General features: G+C 46.7%; 3 protein-coding genes across 11 annotated transcripts in view; 2 read left to right on the forward strand and 1 right to left on the reverse strand.

Annotated features, from left to right (window-relative positions):
- Window positions 1-19,420, reverse strand: part of CLCN6 (chloride voltage-gated channel 6) — a 68,875-nt gene that overhangs the window by 28,292 nt on the left and 21,163 nt on the right. For 8 of the 9 annotated variants that reach the window (XR_010616356.1, XR_010616357.1, XR_010616358.1 and 5 more), the window contains exon 23: window positions 2,111-2,251. Coding sequence is in view for 1 of the 9 variants with exons in the window: in XM_065696710.1 (XP_065552782.1) it covers window positions 13,148-13,156 (9 nt within the window). In the remaining 8 variants the exon portion in view is untranslated. Of the gene's footprint in view, window positions 1-2,110; window positions 2,252-11,534; window positions 13,157-19,420 lie in introns of those variants that run through there. The other variant, XM_065696710.1, reaches the window with a different exon arrangement.
- Window positions 7,490-8,496, forward strand: LOC136022798 (natriuretic peptides A-like). Its single transcript, XM_065696567.1, has 3 exons — window positions 7,490-7,801; window positions 7,927-8,203; window positions 8,355-8,496. The coding sequence occupies exons 1-3, from the start codon at window positions 7,694-7,696 to the stop codon at window positions 8,378-8,380; spliced, it is 411 nt and encodes a 136-aa protein (XP_065552639.1). The 5' UTR covers window positions 7,490-7,693; the 3' UTR covers window positions 8,381-8,496.
- LOC136022865 (natriuretic peptides A) lies at window positions 12,635-15,597 on the forward strand. The gene is made up of 3 exons (XM_065696730.1): window positions 12,635-12,844; window positions 14,345-14,630; window positions 14,894-15,597. The coding sequence occupies exons 1-3, from the start codon at window positions 12,725-12,727 to the stop codon at window positions 14,908-14,910; spliced, it is 423 nt and encodes a 140-aa protein (XP_065552802.1). The 5' UTR covers window positions 12,635-12,724; the 3' UTR covers window positions 14,911-15,597.

Genomic DNA, 19,420 nt, shown 5'->3' on the forward strand with positions numbered 1-19,420 from the left:
CACTTTATACTTCTTTCACAGTTATTTTTCTCTGGATGGAAAGGAGAAGTTTAGCAGTCAACCCAAGGAACACTACACTAAGTAAACCAACATACATAAGTGGCACCAAGACAGCAGGCTGCAAGCGACCTTCAGTTTCACAGCAGCAGAATGATGCTGCATTGCATAACTGTAAAATGCTCCTTTTATTTCCTATCAGAAAAGAGAACTATTTCCTCCTCCCTCCTCCTGGGAGGATGGAAACAGATCGGAACCTCAAACCAATCCTTGCTCTGGCAGGAACTCAAAAGGTAGACTTGGGAGGGGTTGGAGGAAGATATAAAGGCTGGTAGCTGAAGGCAAAGAGCAGCACTGAACGGGAGAGATTCAAGGAGAGGGGGAATCAGAGACACCAAAACATGAAGATGAACCTGAAACTTCTCTTTTGCCCTGGACTCCTGCTGCTGCTTATTGTCTGTCAAAACCAGACGATGGCCAGGCCCATTTCCAGCCTACAGGTAAGTGACTGGCTGCTCGCTAGAACTGAAAGAAGCTGCTGCTTCTTTAGGACTGAGACACTGCAGATTAACTCCATTACTTCCAACCCCAGCTGAAGTAGGAGGAGACACTCAAAGAGATCATGACAGCAGGAACCCTGAGGTGGGCAGACAAGAGTTATTAAATGGAGGGAAACTAATGTAACCAATTACTGGATTTAAATTTCTGATCACATGAAGCAATTGAAAGCAAAATGTTTTCCTGTAGAATCAATACAGGGATTGCAGACTTCAGGTCATCCTTTGACTGAATGAAGCAATAAACTTTCGGAGCAAAAGGAATTTTTCTGGAAGGACTCCGATCTAGGGCAGTCACCTGCATGATTCTCCTTGAAACCCCTGGTTTAAGCTTAAAGGGAATGAATGGGTTGTACCTGCATGCTCTCCTTCTCAGCTCAGCAGTGCAGTAATGCAGTCCCAGCTTGTGAGTCCCAGCAGTAGAACATGAGAAGTGTGTGTACATGTGTGTGCCTGTATGTATTTGTGTGTGCAGGAATTACAAGTCTTTAGGAAAACACATTTCAGCTACCTGACTTGGGATCTGGCATTCCCAAATATGATGCAGCCTTCCAGTCTCTAAAGAAATATGTAATCCTTGCAGCACCAATTTCAGCGTGTTTCCTGTCATTGCAGTGCTTCTCATTATTCCAAGATACCAACCATGTTTTCTTGTTCCTTATTCACTCTTGACTCTTTCATCATCTTTCACAACTTATCCCGTACCCCAAATCCCCAGCTCCAGGAAAAACTTACCTGGCAGCTTGTCAGCTCAGAACTATAGAATATGGTAACAACACAGAGCCTTAGAGCACTCTGAGAAGGCATGCAGCCTTAGCTCAGAGCAGCTTGATAAGCCAGAAGAAACTAAAGATAACCATCATCAGCTTCAGAAATCATTTCTGTACTTTCATCTTTTGCCAAATGTTCAAATTAAGTTTGTCCAAACTTAGCACAGAGCCTGGCTTATACAAACATAATGAGAGTGTCCCCAGAACCCTTCCTTTCTCTCCTCTCCTCCCCCTCCATCATCTACCTTTCCCTTTTTTCAGAGTCTAGCCAAGCTGTTAGATGAGGACCTGGAGCATCCCCTGCTCTCAGAAGAGACAGAGCATGAGCAAGATGACATGATCCTAAGAGGTCCTTTTGATCAGCAAGACACTGAATTCCAGTGGACCCAAAACACTAGGGACCAGCCTGAGAGCATGTCCATGGATGATAGCGCTGTCCAGAGGTACTTCAGCAGCCTCCTAAGTTTACCCCACAGATACCGAGGCAGAAGCAAAAAGGGTCTCTCCAGGGGCTGTTTCGGTGTAAAGCTGGACAGAATTGGGTCACTGAGTGGACTGGGATGCTAACTGCTTACTACGGTAAGAGAAAGCAAGCGGCACATGGTCTGTGTGTTAGTGTGTAACTTGCATAAATATGCAGAAGAGCAGATTTAATTCAGCTTTAAGGAAAAGGTGCCTTAAAGTAGCTTTTATCCTCCTATCACACAGGTTACTAATTTTACCCACCTCAGAATTCACTGTCATCAGATGTATACTTAAACCCCATGAATGCCACATATCTGTTACCTGCTTTCAGTCCTGTCTCCAAGTCAGCCATCAACATGTCACCTTGTCACAGGAGGCAGATCACAGAGGTTTGCACCAGCTCCCCAGGGATGCTTGTGTCAATCAAAGAAACTGAGCAGAACAGTGGAGCTGAATCTGGCCCTAGAACAGTAAGAAAACAGTTAATTTCCATGCATGAAATCCTGTCCATTTAATTTTACTTATTCCTTTGCTTTCTTGATAGGACTGACTTGGAAGTTTCAAAGGACCTGTTGCCTTTCAGTGAGATATTCAGCCCTTATTCATATTGGCTCCACCAATCCATCTACTACATGATGTATTGAGCAAACTGCACCCCCTCTCTCCCCAGAATTACTTGGCCAATTGAATACACCATTGCTGTACTGCCTGTTTGTATCAGAGTAATATTTTGTGAACATCTCTTTGAAACTTGATTATGGAAAACATTTGCGCTGTGTACTAAATGTATAAATAAACAAGTCTCATTATGGCACAGATAATAAACTGTTTTCCCTAATTTGGTGAATTTGCTTCCAACCTTCGCTGTGATTCTTTCATGTGTCATTCCTGAGCCTGAAACAGTGCCCCAGTTTGCAGTTAGACACGACCTACTCGAATTCAGAAGCATTTCACTAATCCTTCTTTTTAGCAAATCCTTCTTTTTATCAAAAAACCCAAATCCTTCTTTTTATCAAAAGAACCTTTTTGAAATTAAGGTACTGCCTAAACATCAATATAACAGGAAAAAGATCGATTCAGCCATTTTCACAACAGAGTCATCAGAAACCAGGACACAAAGCCCCAAGTCCTTGACCACTACAATTTGAACTAAAGGGGCAGCTATATAGCTGATGTCAGTAGAAAGCTGTTACTCTGCATTTGGATCTGCCACTGACAGAGGAAATGACTGCTTCTTACTAGTACAGAATCACAGAGTGGTTTGGCTTGGAAAGGACCTTAAGATCACCTGGTTCCAACCCCCTGCCATTGGCAGACACCTTCCACTAGACCATTCTGTGAAGAAAGCTTGAGGGCACCCTACTCTTCCATAGGCAGACCCAGACATTGCAAAGCATTTTTCAAACAAGAAAGTAAAGTCAAGATTATACCAAAACCATGTATTTGACCATTCTATTTCTTAAGCAAACCAAGTATTCACTGAATCTAACTACAAACAAATCTGAGCACGGCTACTTGGCAAACAACCTGAGCCAAAGGAATTCGATATGAAGGCTGGTTTGCCAGTCTCATGACTGTGCTATGCCAGTTTGATGAGAGCTGAACTCTGCAAGCAGCTCCCTGGGAATCAGCAAGGATTCTGCTCACACAGTGTCTATGCTATTGGTCACAAATGAAGGCCCAGCTGTTCATTTCCAGCCTTTTGCTTGGAATGGACAGATGGGATACACAGTTGTACTCCTCCCATTCTCTTGCCCACGAGACAGATGCTCCTGGAAGAAAAAATGCTGGTAATAAGCCTATTCCTAACCGGAGCCCTGGATGCAAACTGCAACAGAGTACAAACATATACACAAAGCAAGTTCATCAGCAACCGTCTGGCTGCATGTGCTCCAAGTCTCTGGCAGTTCAGCTTGCATTAGGAAAGCCTGTTAGCACAAAGCAGCCAGAGGTCTAGTTTCTGAACCTGCCTCAGTCACTTGAACTCTATGATTTGGTTCTGATCCTTCTAACCACAATTCCCACAGAATACAAGCAATCCAGGACCTGTTGGAGAGCTATTCAGAGCCAAACTAAAGACAGCTTTATTCATCTGTCATGCTATTTTCAATATATAACTTCCACCCTGATGCCACAGGCTTGATCTGGAGAGGACAACAAGCACATAAGCATATGTTTCAACACTCAAGAGCTGATTCTCAGAGACCAGTAAGAACAGACTGATTTCTTCACGGAGATACTCTCCCCTTGTACAAGCTACCAATAGCTGCTCTCTCTTTCTTCATGTCATCTTTTACTCTTTATATCTTGCACATTAAGACATCACCAGTAATTCTACATGTCTATGGCTTTTCCACCCTCCAGAATATTTCCCTCCTCAGACCAGTAGTTAGGAGGTTATCAAGGCAAATCCTGAACAGAAAGTTAACAACATATCCTGAAGGCTTCTCCAGTTAACAGGTCTTTTGAGGTCTTCTGCTGTTTGCTACTTATTCTGTTTAAGTTAACTGTGATAACAAAGCAGCAGCAAGAATAAAAAGGCCCTACACAGACACTTGCTGGCAAGGAGAGGACTCATCACTTACATAGGCACTCTTTGAGTATAAGCTCCTGAACAATGGAATAGCCCAAATAACAAATCTCTTGTACTATATTGCTCTTCCTAAGCAAAGCAACAAGAAAACAAAACATTTCACCTGTCAGATGAAGAATTAAAGCAGGGAATAGAGGAGGAAAGAATAAGTCAGTCTTCTGTATAATTCACATATCAATAGACAGGATTTGCATGTCTTAAAACTAATGCTGAAAACCAATCAGTGTGAGCAGCTTTTCCAGATGGAGCCCCATAAACTGCACAGTAATCCATGTGCAAATTCTGCTGGAAGTCTGAAGTCTTCCTAGGGCACAGAGATGACACCCTCCCTTACTGTAGCTTCCATTACACAAAGACCTTTGCCCCACACAAACGTGACCAAAGAGCTTTCTGATTCATTATTCTAACTTACCACACCTTTACACAGTCAGGAAGAGATTTTCACTTCTTTTCCTCCCAAACACAACAAGTGACTTACACTAAGAAGCAGCAGACATGTTTACTTGTGGGAACCTGGCAGGAAGCATCCAGCTTCCTTATATAAAGTCCTTCTTCAGGCACATGAGCTCCAGGGCTGGCTCAGGTGCAACCTGTATAGTGGAAAAGGTAACCCCCACAGAACCATGGACATTATGGTGTCAAACAATGAAAAGCAAGTACCTTGCGACTGTTGGTGCTAATGGGAAGGTTACAGTCTCCTTCCTAATAATCCTGAGTCTGACAGCCTGCTCTTTAACTCTAGGAGGAGGCACATTCTAACAGGCATAAAGCTTCCTGATGTTGAAATCTCACTGAAAACCAATGAAGGGCAAGTGCTCTTGAGTGCTTCCTGAACATCCTCAGCCTGTTTCCAAACTCAGCTACACCAAACTAAACATAAACCGTGGGCTGTTGAAATTATCTGCAGATAAAATAACAGAGGTCAGAGGAGGTTGAAGACTGAGCTGTGAGCACTCGTGAACAGGACAGAAGATGAATAAGAAACAGAGAAGAGCTCCAGCTCCACAGAGACTGAGCTGATAATGTGCCTCCCATCACCTGGCATTTTATGGGAGCCTTCTAAAAAGCCACATTTCAGAAAGCAAGAGCAATTTCTGTCACATAAAAGGCTCTATAATTAGGTCCCGAGGACTGAAGCCAGGTGTGTTTGTACTTTAGGTAATTTGAGTTCTATTAGCATTTAAAAAATCAAAGCTAACCTTTGAAGGTAGCACACCATTCAGGTGGGGGAGCTCATCTTTAGCTGTGTCATTTCCATCTCCACTAAGTAGCAGCGTGTGAATTTACAGACCAGGATTACAGAGGTTGCTGAGGACAAAAGCCTGCAATAAAGCTACTACACAGAAAGATACGTTTCTCAAATGTGTCTGCTTTGGGGGTACCTGTTTCTAAGTGTTTTATAGGCAGCAATCAAGACTTGTTCTCATCCAACATTCAGGTCTGCCTAGTTTGTTACTAAAGGACTAAACTGTATTCATCTCCCTTGGTCATCACACGGGATCTGTACATTCACACTGTTTTATCCCTTTTCACTCCTGTCTGTCTTTACTACACACAAAATCAAGGATGATGCACTTCCTCACCTTAGCATTTGCTCTTATTCCGTAGCAACACGATACCTGATGTGAGCTTCCTTCAGTCATGTCCTGTACTTTTAAAACATGCACCTCATTTCTCTGCCACATTCTCCTTTGTTGGGATGCTTTAGACAAAACCACTTGCCAACTGTTAAGGCTGCTGGATGCAGAGATCATTGCCCCACAGCAGCTGGTCTTGCTAGTTTGCTTCCAATCTAAGGTAAGTTATATCAGGTGTAGGTAGATATGTGGAACAGGACAAGAAAATGGGGGGAGATGGAAAAATATACTGTATATTGTTGCTTGTTCATGCAGCACACTGGTCCAAAACCCTCTGAACTCAGAGAAATTACTTCCTCTGGCTTTGCTGAGCTTTAGGACAAGCTTTAAAATAAGGGTCCAAGCAGAAAGCACTGCATATCAAGTGAAACAATAAAGATCTATGAGTGTGCTGGCTAAGCAACAAAGGAAGGCAGAACGCAGAAATTTAGTACCATTGCTTTAATATTACCCAGGTGGTGATTGAAAGGACCCTGTCAGCTGCTCTACCCACTGGGTATCATGGGTTCTGCCTCTCATCCTGTTAGGATCTAACAGGATCATCTTGATTTGCACCCCAGGACCAGGGGAAATTGTACTCATTTATAACTGAAATTCACCACTGGCACAGGAAAGCTGCTGAGAGTTTTACTGCAAGTTAATAAGAAGCTGCTGTAGAGCTCTGAGGTGAAATAAGAGAGTTGTATACAAACAGGCTGCCTGTTACATTAGTAATTCAAAGACTTTTATCTGGGGAGCATCAACCCAAAGATCTACAAATCCTATTTCTTTGTGGAAGGCCCCTGGGCTTTCTGGAAAGAATATTTGTTCCATAGGAATTTCTCACTCCGACCCACAGCTGGGGGGGAACAGAACACACCATCATATATGGGAAAGGTGGTGGGATGAGGAGAGCATGGTGACTGATTCACTGCTGCAGCCAAAGCATGGCTGGAGGGCAAATAATGTTTGTAGCAGTGATCAGCTATGCCACTGCTCAAGGCAGGAAAAGGTTAGTGCCTCTTAGCTATAGAGGGAAGGGTCTGCAGACAATGCCAGAGGAAATAAAGAACCATCACCACACGAACTTGTGAGGAAGGAAAATCTAAGCCCAAATCTCAGGACATGGTCTACCCACACAGCACAGAAACAAGTACACAGGGTACAAAAAGATGTCAGAAGCTGCTGCAGACAGAGGAAAATTTCCAATCCCCCTCCTCCCTTCTCTCCCCATGGAGGAGAAATCCCTCATCCCCTTGGAGGGGGAATCAACACCCTGCTTGGGCCAGCTCGCAGCTCCTGGTTGCCTACAGATGTGAGGCAGAGCAATCAGCCAGACAGGGTCTTTCACTGCATCAACTCCTTCCTAACAGGGATGGAGAGAGGAGGGGGAGGAAATCACTGGGAAAATGAGTGCTGCCAGGAGGGGAGGAGATGACTCGGGGCAGATCTCTCCTCTGGAGGAGTCACTGCACTCAGGGGACCCTCCTCTCCTGGAGGGTCACCTGTGGGGCCAGTTGTAACCAGTTCCCTTATCGAAGCCGGGGGGCAGAGTGCGGCACTCCGGCTCCTGCGGGGATCTGGAAGGAGGCAGCTGAGTTCCCTCCGGGCAGAGAGTGGGGATATAAGGAGAGGTATCCATGGGCAAAGCAGCGACACGGTGCCGAGCTGGCATAGGATAGGATACAGGATAGGATGCATCTCCCGGCTCTCTGCTGCGGGGCCTCGCTGCTGCTCGTCCTACCGTGGGCCGGATCGCAGCCGGCCGGTGGCGAGCACGGCGCGGAGCTGCGGTCCCTGCAGGTACCTGGGCCGGCGCGGGCCGGGGCTCCCGGGCCGATCATCGCACCCGTTCTGGTGGGGCGAAGCGGGAGGGAGCGGGGCTCCCCGTGCTCCGTCACCGCCGTCCCTTCTCCTTCCCTCTCCAGGACCTCCTGGAGGCGCTGGGGCAGCTCCGGGAGGGGGACGGGGAATCGGGCCCTGAGGACGAGTCGGCAACCGCGGCTGAGGACGGCGGCTCCGAGGGGGAGCTCCCGGGGCCGGAGGGCGGCCCGCCGGGGACCCCGCTGCTGGCAGAGGGGTGGCAGAGCCAGTGGAGGAGTCTCCTCTCCTCCTACAGACGGAGGCACTTCTCCGGCTGCTTTGGGACGAGGATGGAGAGGATCGGCGCGCAGACGGGGCTGGGATGCAACCAGTACAAAGCCCGTAGGTCCCCGCGGTGCAGGGAATGGGGGGAGGCCGGAGCCCGGCCCTGACCGCCGGAGCGGTGGTGGCCGGGGCAGCCCGTGGGAGGCCACTGTCCCCGGCTGAAAGCCTCGGAGCGGCTCCCCCGCAGCTCTCCGCCTTTCTCTCCCAGGTTTCTGGAGGAGAGGGAGAAGCTGAAACCAGGGCTGGCTCCCAAGCGCTTCCATACCGGTGTCCAGCAGCCAGACAGTCAGGCTACCCCCGGAGCCTCTGCCACGGTGGGGTGTGGGGCATTAAACTTTTGTACAAAGCCTGCTTTGTCTTTTCTGAGTGAGATTTTTGGGGTTACACGATCAGAAGATATAGAAATCCCCCCACAGAGCACTCCTCTCCCTCTGCCTTGAGGCTCAGTCACGACTCTGGCCAGAGCATCCCACCCGGTCCGCACATGCCATTGCGAAGGGTTGCAGCAGCAGGAAGGATGGTGGTTGCATGCTGCCAGGGCAATGGTCAGTGCCCCTCATGCCGCACCGAAGAGGTCCTGCCAGGCCCCTGTGCCAGCTCTGGAGCCAGGCTGGGATGCCTTTCCCAGCAGCTTCACCACCCAGTAGCTGCGAATCCTCCCAGGAGGTGGGCACCGGGCTCGCGGTTAATTCCAGGTGATCTCCTACACTCGGCCCTGTCCCGCGGGCTAAGCCGCCGGTACCGGTGCCAAGCTCGGCCATGGGGTGCCCCTGAGGACAGAAGGGCTGCAGCGCTTTAAAAAGACACTTGCAGCGGCCGCGGAGCCGCTGCGGCCGCGGGCGGGCGCGTTCAGCACCCGGGACAGACGCCAGTCGCGCCGCACGACGAGCGCCGGCCCCGCCGCGCCCTCGACGGGTCCCATCCTGCCGGCCCGACCCATGGCCCTGGCGTTCAGCGCAGCCCCCTCGCTCTGCAGCCCGGGGTCCTCGCGCACCCCTCTCAAGGCAAGGCTGTGAACGAAGCGCAGGGCGCGCCAAGCAGACTGAACGGCTCGAGGCATTGCCAGCCTGCTGCAGAGGAACTGCGGGAGGAAGGGCCTGTGCTGCCTGCAAAGGAAGGGGCAGCGCATCGCAGAAGTAATGCATCCCGATCAGCGACAGAAACAATCCATGTCTGCGATTAAAGTTTCTTCCCCCATGGAAAAAGTGAGGCATCGCTTAACTATCTTAATTGCAGTATGGCCTGTCCTGTGATCTCGGTGCTGCATGCCCTGCACCAGGCGTTATTACATTTCTGTTTCCTACATCTTCATTTCCTTCGTAATCAAACTGAATTGCAAGGCAGGGCAAGAGAGCTTGGGTGGGGTATGGCACAGTCTTGGTAAAGGGTTTAGTCACTGGGAGATGAAAGGAATCCAAGCCCAGCCTCCTCCTCAGAACTGGACTACAAAGGCTCTTTGCAATCAGCTCTAGCACTTGTCAGCCGTAAAATGGCAGTAGGAGAATGGATGCCCCTGGAAGGATGTGCAGTGGAAGGGGGCATCAGATCTACCTGCAGAAGGAATCCACCAGCCCCAAGGCTTACAGTCTGCAGCCATACAGGGCTGAAAACCAAGGGCATCTCCCCATCCTGCTGGGGAAGGGGCTGAGCTCCCTCCATGTACCACCCTCCTTCTCACAGGGAACACATGGGGATGCTAGCAGCACCCTTAATGGTCTCCCTCTCTGCTCTGAGCAACCGAGGCTGCTTTCTAATGGAGCCTCATGTCACTGCATCTCTTATCCCCTACCCCTGGGTGCTACTGGGGAAACGTGCTGATTTTCCAGCCCTAAAACAAGTCACGGCGTGCTTTTTCTAACAACCTGCTGCCCTGGTAAGACTCCCAACAGGGGCTTTACCAGACTGACAGCCAGCTGAGCACAGGCAACGTGGGATCGTGACTATCCACTGACAGGCTATAACGCCTAAAGTCCACATTAATCTTACCAGGGGGATGATACTAAGATACCACAGGCAAAGAAACAAGTGAGCTTAATAGCTCCAACAATGATGAGTTGAGTTCTGATATTTTACACTCCATTTGCTTTGGTAGGACTGTGCAATGGGTAATAGAAGGCAGAACATTTGAAAAAGCAAAACCTGTGATGGTCAGTCCTTTTATGCCATCCACATACTTCCACACAAAGAACATGAAACAGTACACAGAAATCGTCCTGCCTTGTTGTCACGGTTTATGTCAGGCCCCTACATCTCATTTACCTGCTGTGTAATACAGAAGATGGGAAAGGAACAAAGCAGGGGGAAAAAAGGAATATCTCTGGCTGCAGGTTATTGAATACAATCCTGCAATATTAGATTGTTTCACAGGGACACGGCACTCGAAACTAAATACTTCACACCTATGACTGATACTGTGTTCCTCGGTTCTTTGCTGCTGGGTTTGTGCTCCAGGAGCTGCTTGACAGATGTGCCGAGCTCTGGGACAAAACAACAAGCGGCAGAGTGTTTTCACACAGAGGATACTCAGCAGGTGGGGTGTGAAAGGAAAGAAAACAAGAAATAAATAAATCAAATCAAATGAAACAATCTTAAATTGGATACTCAGTATTACTGAATGATTCTGGTTTGTCTTCTAATGCTTTCTCAGTTTACCAAACAAAGTTACTCCCCGGCACATACAAACACACACCCCCAAGAGCAGCTGTAAGAGCGTATTTGTAACTGATTAGTGAATTATACACATACTGCACTAGGGAGTGTTAATTACAAACTAAAAATAAGCTATCAGGATCTCCTTTCTTAATAGCATAGAATAAGAATGCGTTAGGTTACATAATAAAACCCGAGTACTGCCTCCATGCACTGCAAAAGAAAGCATTGGGAAAAATAGGGGTTGCTCTTGTAATAAAGGAGCTCATCAGAACTCATCAGAGTTGGGCTGACTTGAAGCTATATTAGGGAAAAGTAGCATTTGAGCTTGACTTCACAACCTTGAGAATGTCCTTTCTAGTATAATTTTGGTAGCTGATCATGTGAACGGTGTGCACATGTTCGTGCACAAACAGCATGTTAGCACATTTAAGACATGAGAAATATTTTATCGTTCTCTTGTTACTTAGAAACTGTACTCAGGAGATTCTTTCAAGATCAACCATATTAGAAGTCAGGTTTTTTGACTTATATATGATTTTATTACAAGAAAAAATTTATTGCGAGACTGACATATTCAACTTGCTGATATAGTCATTCTTGTTTCAGTTTAGAATACGAACATTAGGAAAATGAAGGATAAGCAATATGCTTCATGATTTAGAGTTCTCCTGCAGTTCTGTAAAGAAGATGAGATTTTAGTTGCACTATATGCACAAAGAAACGCTGGGAGACGAACTTAAAGCAAAGCGGCATTTCTGCAATTATTCATTTAAGCATAGGCAGCTTTTAGCTAAACTTGAAAACTCCAGTTCTCAAGCAAACAACTAAATACTCTTTGGTTTTAATATATTAAACTAAATATTTCAGTTTAACCCTTCCCAGAACACACATACACACGAATCCATTCACTCTTCCTTGGGGCCAGACTCCAATACCTTTGCTGAGCAACACCAAAAGCCATCTAGCTAAAGTTCTCGGCGAGCAAGTTGTATGATGCATCTTGTACGATGGCACAAGAAGATTATTCCTGAATCTGAGCATCTCTTCTTTAATTTTTATTGTTGTCAGGTCAAGCCTTACCATCAAAGTTTAAAGAAATCCCATAGATTTAAATGTTTAATAAAGACTAGCGGGTTTCAGTGGTGCCGGAGCCAGGTCCCGCAGGGGGCTGGAGGTATTCGGTGTCCTGCAGAGTCAGTCTAGAAGTTATCGCCTGGATTGAGGTGCAGATCGAGGTGCCTCTGCTGTTGTAACATGCAAAGTCTCAACGATGATATCACCCCAATAGCAATGAGAAAAGAGAAGTGGCCCAAACCTGAGATTTTCAGCATACTCCATGGTATGCAGTGGCTGCGCAGATTCCATATATAGAAGGAAAATGTGCACGGTACTTTAGGTGTCCTAAAAGTAGATTTATCTTCAGCCTTTACTCTCAACCAAATACTCATCTGAAAAGCCTTTCATTTTCCCTATAAAAGGTAATTTCCCTATGGAAAGCTTCTCACTGAGTGGAGTTTAGAGCAGTTTCAGGGTTGCTTCCCATCTCTGTAAATCTGACCATAGGGGTCTCTTGAAAGAAAATTGCTAAGAATTTCCAACTGGACTATGTAATCACAGCGCCTGGTATCAAGAGGAGGGGGAGTGACATGAAATCACTGACTTGTGACATACATTCCTCAGCAACAGCAGCTGCTGCCTAATGACAGCTAATAAAGGGAATCTTCCCTTGACAGAGCTGCATGCCTGCAATGGGACTGGAATGTGCCCCAGATAAATCCACTGATAACCTAGGAAGCAGAGATCACACCCAAAGAGTATAAAAGACAAGCTTCGGAAGAGAGCGGATAGGACGAGGAAGAGAGAGACCTGAAGAGACATCTCAGAAGAAACAGCTTGAACTTCCCTATTCCCAACAAAACCAGCACCATGGACACTAAAGGCTCATTTTCCTGTGGCTTCCTCTTGCTGCTGCTCATCCAACTCCAGCCCAGCAGAGCCAACCCTATCTACAGCCTGAGCCCTGCCAAAGAACTGGCCAGCATGGAGGTGAGGACTCTCTCCTTTTGCATGGTTAAATGCTCAGGGTGCTTAGCAGAGTGTGAGGTGGTGATTTTGCCTTTCTTTTGCACAAACAGATAGCTGCATCAGCGATCACATGCTAGGAGACAAAGTCTCAGTTCTTCAGAGGGATTGAAAGAAGCTCTACAGAGCAATAGCTTCACTTGAGCTCCTGGATAGCAGTGGGAAACAAAATTGTGATGTTGTGGGATGTCTGCTTTGGCTCTTTGGTTCTTTTTCTCTTAAAGATCCACCTTCCTGGGGGTAAATTCCCAGAGAGGGAAAAAAGTATCACAATATCTGTAGAAGAACAAACAGAAAACGTTTAGGAAGGTTCCTGTTTGTCCCACTAAATGGCAGGGACAGTGAAGCAGGACAGCCATACGGCTCTAGCTTTGGATGTTTAAGAGAACTGGCTGCATAAGGATGGGAGATGAGGAGGTAAAGTGGAGCACCCAAAGCCAAACATTTAGAGAAGCTGCTAGAGGAACAGTATGACCATTTAGTGTGGCTCAGCCAGAAAGCTTCTAGAGCTATGAAATTATCAGCTGTGTATTTTAATGAACAATAGAGAACATCCATTGCGGCAGCACAATACAAGCTCTAGGTTCAGTCTTGCACGATGAAACCTGAAAGCTCAAGCGCTTCCTTGGGCTGTACCAGTGACTAGCTTCTTACAGCATCAGACCCTGAGAAAAAACTACACAAGATGATCAGGACAGTGTCAGCCAAAGCTAAAACATCCCCAGCCTCTAGGCTGATTCCAGCAGCTATCCGAGAAGAGTGGCTTCCAAATTCACTGTCTTGCAAGCTGCAAGGCTCACTCCTCTCCACTCTACTTCTAGAGATGGACAATTCTATTCCTCTAATTGGTTGAGCTGATCCTTGTTACACAAAGCTTTAAAAATTATAGAGAATGATACCCAAGAAGCAGTCACACAGCAGACCTCAATTTAGCACACATGTATTTTCATGTTACTTTAAGAAGCAGCAATCCTCCAACTCCTGGGGCAGAGATTAGGGGTAACACCAAGAATTCCTCCAAGTGATGTCCATTGAAATAGCCAGGGGTGACAAACAAGGAGATGGTCTTAGCCAAAAAAGCAGAAAGCTAATCACTGGCAAGCAGCATCGCAGGCAACTTGAGAACACGGGAGTAGACTGCATTCAGAGGTACTCTGAGATAGAGTGGGCTGAGTAGTATCTCCCTATGAAACTCAGATCTTCCTCTTTTTCTCTGCCAAGAGCTCTTCTAACCTTGCCAATAAGATACACTTTGGTGGCAAGCTACAAATAAGCGGAATTAATGTGGACAAGGATTTACTGTAGAGGACAGAGCTCAAGTACCATCAGCAACCCTGGGATCCAACCTAACAGTCTCCTAGGGCTAGCTATGGGACCATTGATGAATGCAGCACTGGATGACAGGAAGAGTTAGGAAATTACCACAAAACAAAGAATTTTATGAAATTAATCCTTCTACTGTAGGCTCTGCTGGAGAAACTGGAGGATAAGTTTGCAATGATTGAAGCCCTGGAGTCCAATCCTGACCTGCAAGAACCCAAAAACCAGGAGGAGATCCCACCAGAACTCATGGATGACAGTGACGACCAGAAGGCTGAACCCAGGCTAGCACCCAGCACCCCCCTGTCCTACAGGGACCCCTTCCTCAAGAGACTGAGGGGGCTGCAGATGCCCAGGATGATGAGAGATTCTGGCTGCTTCGGGAGGAGGATTGATAGGATCGGCTCCCTCAGTGGAATGGGTTGCAATGGTGAGTCCCATCTAAGCCATTTCTCTGAACAGAGCAGATTGTATCTGCTATTTGTGACAAAGGAAGAGCAGGATTTCTTTTAAGCCTTTAATAAGTCACAGCTTCAGAAAGGAATGCATTTTAGCCTAATTCTTAAGCTAGCATTGATTTTCAAAAGAAAACCTGTGTCTATTGATTTGGTAGGTGAAGGCACTGCTGTAAACGGTGCATGTACTGAGAAGGAAACAAGTTCTAGTAACACTTGTTTCATGTTTGGCTTGCAGGTTCCAGAAAGAATTAAGACAACCTCCCTATACCCTACTCTGAAGAATGCTTTACAGTACCTGTTCCTCCCCCGACGAAAGCCGGCTGCTTTCTAAACTCTTCAACGGAAAGTGATTCCTATTTCTATTTATTTATTTATTTATTTATTTGATGGTTGGTTGGTTGTTTGTTTTTTTTTTTAAAGAACATTTCTTACTCTAGCACCAAGAGATCATCTTTAAATAAAACTAACACATCAGACATCTCTGCTGGACCTCTCTCCTGTCTGTTGCATTAAAATGTCTTGTATTTTCCTAAAGTCAGAAGCCTATGTTTCATTGAAAAGGCTGATCCACAAGGCTGGGTCTTACACTAGACAGAGAAAGTAGGAACAAAAATGAGTTTTTCACTGGAGTTTTTTCCCTCTGCACTAAGAAACTGTAACACATTAGCAGATAAAAAAAGGCTTGCTCGACATTGAAACACCAACATGAGTCCTCCTATAGACAGGGGTTTAGTAACAAGAGAGTCCTGTTGCTGGTGTAGATTATTCAGTCAAGGGAACTGCCACAAATCCCACATGGAAGCAAAATTCACATGAAAAGAAATCAGAAAAATCACAACACAAGTTTCAAGATCACCAGAGGGAGGAAAGGGAATTCATTGTATATGCTTTCTAGCACTCACCAAATAAAGGTTCTGAGCATCACACAAAGATACATCATTAACCGTGTCTTGTCTCACTCTGCATGTGGCTGAGGTGCTGCTCCTCAGGGTCTCCTGATGGAGCCACACGGGGCTTGAGTCCTACTCACGGTATTTCTCATGTGAGGGCACATGGGACCACTCCAGCTACAAAGCAGCTTCTACAAAACATTTATCCCTTTCTGGGAATGGCCGCTCATGAAGTTTTTCTACATGTGGTTAATGGGAACACTGCAAATTTTATCGAGGTTTTGTTGAAGCCTTTGTAGTTAAATTTCACACCTAGGATCTGAATTCGGCCCAGACCACATTCTCCATGTTCTTCCCCCTCCAAACAGGGTTATATTGCCAGGACCACATTCGGTCAGCACCACAAGGACCAAATAGCCTGGATTCCCAAGTCAGCCACAGCAATGGCATTGAGCCCAGGCTCAGCACAACTGCCCCACGATTGCACATTCCACTAGAAACTGTGTTACTTAGAGCATTTGGTTTTGGGTCTCATTCCCAGCATCCATTACTCGAGCATCCCAGAAAGGTCTTTCAGGGCCTAACACATAGCTCTGGGATAGACTCAACTGCAGAAGTCTAATTCTAACTTCGCTTATGCACATAGAGAGAGGAATGATAGTTGCTTAAGACAGGCTACAGTGAGGCAAATGTGCCAGAGCCATGGCAGTTGCTGACAACAGCTCTCAGGAACCACAGCTACAGTGAAAGCACGAGTTTGAGTGCTGAATGGCACATCACTCCTGCACATGCTGTACCGCTTTCATAGGGCTTATGTCACGCATCACATTTCTGACAAGCCACCCTCCTAGTTGCTCCCTGTCCTGCTGACATGGACCCAAGTGCTCCCTGCCATGCTGGGCCCTGTGACTCTTCCCTAGGGAAACAGAACAGAAGGCTTCCCTGAGGGAATTATTTTGCTCCACTTCAATGGGAATTAACACCTACTGTGATACAAATCAGATGTCGCAGCCTTCCAGCAGTGCCAGCCAAAGATAAAATACTCCATACGATAGTGCTCACATAGGTTTCCCTGTCAGGAAAACTGATTCCCAGGTCAAGACTCCCAGCAGCTACCATGAGACATCTCTGCGGTGTGAAAAGCCACAGCAACTTTGCATTCACTCAAAGGTGGTTTCACAAATCTATGTGGTGTGAAGTCACCCTTTGGGGAGCCTTTGTGGGGATAATGGGGCTCCATCTTCTCAAACAGGCTTTCCAAACACAGCCCTGCAGCCATCTGTTTCCCACTGCAGCAAGACAGGAACGTGCAGATGGATCCCTCCACACTAGCAATGGGCAGCAGCCTGACTTCCCATGTGCTGCTGTAAAGGAAAGTAAAAACAATCCTCATACTCTAACAATAACAGCCCTGGCTGGAGCTGAATTTTACCCAGTCAAGCAAAACTTGTACAGACACTGTAAATTGTCCCTCCCTGTCAGCCCCTCAAGGCACAAACCACTAATAGTTCACTGGAATGTGCTAAAAACGGCAAGAAGAGTTGGTGCTGCCTGACCCAAAGCCAGGTAGGTCCAGTATTAAGAGCAAGCCAGTTCCTGGTGGAACAAGTCTGTATTGGCTTGCAGACAGTATGTTAATAGACCCTGGGGTCTGGGAGAACCTAATTGAGAGTAGGCAATCTAGGAAAAAAGCATCTCTGTGGCTGGATTTTTACTGCTGCTCCCATAAACACACTGAGCTGTAAAGCTCCCCCAGGGAAATCTCACAGGCAGGTCAGAATAGGACTGCACACAGAAACAAGCCCTTGGAAAAGCTGAATGAGAGAAAGTGAGCACTGCTGAGCTCTACAGGAAAAGAACATCACCCCCAAGGACAAGCAAAGCTGCCACTCTTGCTGTGATCACAGGGAACAGTCTTGGGACAGCCGGTCCCAAACAAGCATACAGACAGAAGTAGCCCACTGCTTATGGGGAAAGCTTATCTGAAAGCTAAATGTCTCTCTAGAGCTGTGTTGCTTTCTGAAGAGGGTACTGTGGCCAAGAGGGTACACACAGAAAACACAAAAGGTTCCACTACAGACTTGCTTTCAGTGAGACCAGGAATTTCAGACTGTAAGAGCAGAAATAATGGATTCTGGAGGGAGCAAGTGAATTAATTTATCACCTGTTTCAGGGAACAGCCACATGCACTGTGACCCAGCAGCATCAACAGCAAGTGCCACAGCCCTGCTCTTCATCAAAGATCAGCAGGCTGACCTTTACAGCAGGGGAGGAAAAGAGGCACAAAGCAGTTACCACAGTCACATTGGGTCATGCTCTACCTTACTTTGCAGCAACCTGGACTTGTGTTCATGGCTGAAGCTTCAGAGGACAGTCCTGTCATCCCATGTTAACCCACCAGCCTTTTATTTCTTCTGCTGCTGCTGTCACTGCAGTGGATTTGCACAGCTGCACATGCTATCCATGCAAGGATGCAGAGATTCCTCTAACCTAAGCCCTTCTCTCTTCCAGCAGTAGCCAGTTCTGTACAGACCCATGTGAGGTGAGGTAGTTTCCTTTAAGTTTGTAGTGGATCTGCCTTTGGTGCCTGTAAATTCTGGAAACTAATCCTGATAGAACTTTCTGAAGGAAAATATGGGGCTGCATTGGAGGAAAAACAATCCAAGAGCAATACCAGGCTCTGGTGAGGGCATGAGCTGAAGATCACACTAATCTTCAGTTTTACATTAATTCCTACTAAGTCTTCACACCTATCCAAGATACATCTCTTCTTCTAGAGAAACTTCCACATGGGGAAGGGAAGGTTGGTGACACGTCAGTAATAGCAGAGAAAAATGGTTAGCAGCCACACAACCAAACAAGCACTTCAGAGGAAGCTTTAGGAACTAGGCTGTGAGTCAGCCCCAAAACAGGGAATTGGTGTAGCTTGTAATTGTAAACAATCTGGGAACAGCCTAAGCACAGGATGCCTGTGGGACATCCCTACCACTGCAAAGCAAGGGCTGATATCAAAAGCAGCTAATGCAGGTTAGGTTCCAAGTAATTAGTCAGCACTGAGCACGTGCAGGGTCCTGAAATCCTGCCCTCCTCCACCCCTTCAGGCAGAGTCCTTTATACATTAATCATACCCCAGCAACACAGCACCTGAGATGCATTCAAGTGCTATCATGGTCCTTTGTGCAAAGGAAGAAATACCGCAGTGGGATCAGAGAAGGACCAGGGTAACACCCTCCACCACCCAGCTCTAATGACATTTGCCATCTCCTGCAATGCCAGACTTCATACTTGCTTCTTCATAGCTCCTCGCACTAACCCTGGCTGGCAGTGCATAATTCAGCAGCTTTCTTTCCTCTGATCTCTGGAACACAGTAATGACACCAACATGCCTCCTATGCCTCTTGCACACTGTAAGGCAGGAGCCTCACTCACAAAAGTGGTCTGGTTGGCATGGGGTTTTATTGCAAATTAGATTTGAGGGTTTCTTTCCCCCCTCAGACACTGCATTATCCCTTTCCAGGGGTTTCTTTCCCCCCTCAGACACTGCACTATCCCTTTCCAGGGGTTTCTTTCCCCTCTCAGACACTGCACTATCCCTTTCCAGGGGTTTCTTTCCCCCTCAGCCACTGCACTATCCCTTTCCAGGTTCCCACTAGATGAAGAGTTTCACTAAATCCCAGTCTGCAGGCAAGAAGAGCTGGCACCTCTGCTTTGCTCCTCTAAGAAATCACATGGGAAGGATCCTCTGCTGCTGCAGGGAAATGTGGAGCTGTGCCAATGTGCAAAACAATCCAGTCATATCCAGCTTGCTTGATTTAATATCACTAAAGCTTGGCCCCCAAAGGCCTTTCCTGATTGACATCTGCCTGATAAGT

Source organism: Lathamus discolor, chromosome 16, assembly GCF_037157495.1.
Source record: "Lathamus discolor isolate bLatDis1 chromosome 16, bLatDis1.hap1, whole genome shotgun sequence".
NCBI lineage: Eukaryota > Metazoa > Chordata > Aves > Psittaciformes > Psittacidae > Lathamus > Lathamus discolor.

Bases quoted from the DNA above. Each gene is read 5' to 3' on its own strand.
- LOC136022798 (XM_065696567.1), top strand. From the start codon at position 7,694: ATGCATCTCCCGGCTCTCTGCTGCGGGGCCTCGCTGCTGCTCGTCCTA. The intron at 7,802-7,926 runs GTACCTGGGCCG...TTCCCTCTCCAG, and splicing joins CGGAGCTGCGGTCCCTGCAG to GACCTCCTGGAGGCGCTGGG. The intron at 8,204-8,354 runs GTAGGTCCCCGC...TTTCTCTCCCAG, and splicing joins ATGCAACCAGTACAAAGCCC to GTTTCTGGAGGAGAGGGAGA.
- LOC136022865 (XM_065696730.1), top strand. From the start codon at position 12,725: ATGGACACTAAAGGCTCATTTTCCTGTGGCTTCCTCTTGCTGCTGCTC. The intron at 12,845-14,344 runs GTGAGGACTCTC...CTTCTACTGTAG, and splicing joins AAGAACTGGCCAGCATGGAG to GCTCTGCTGGAGAAACTGGA.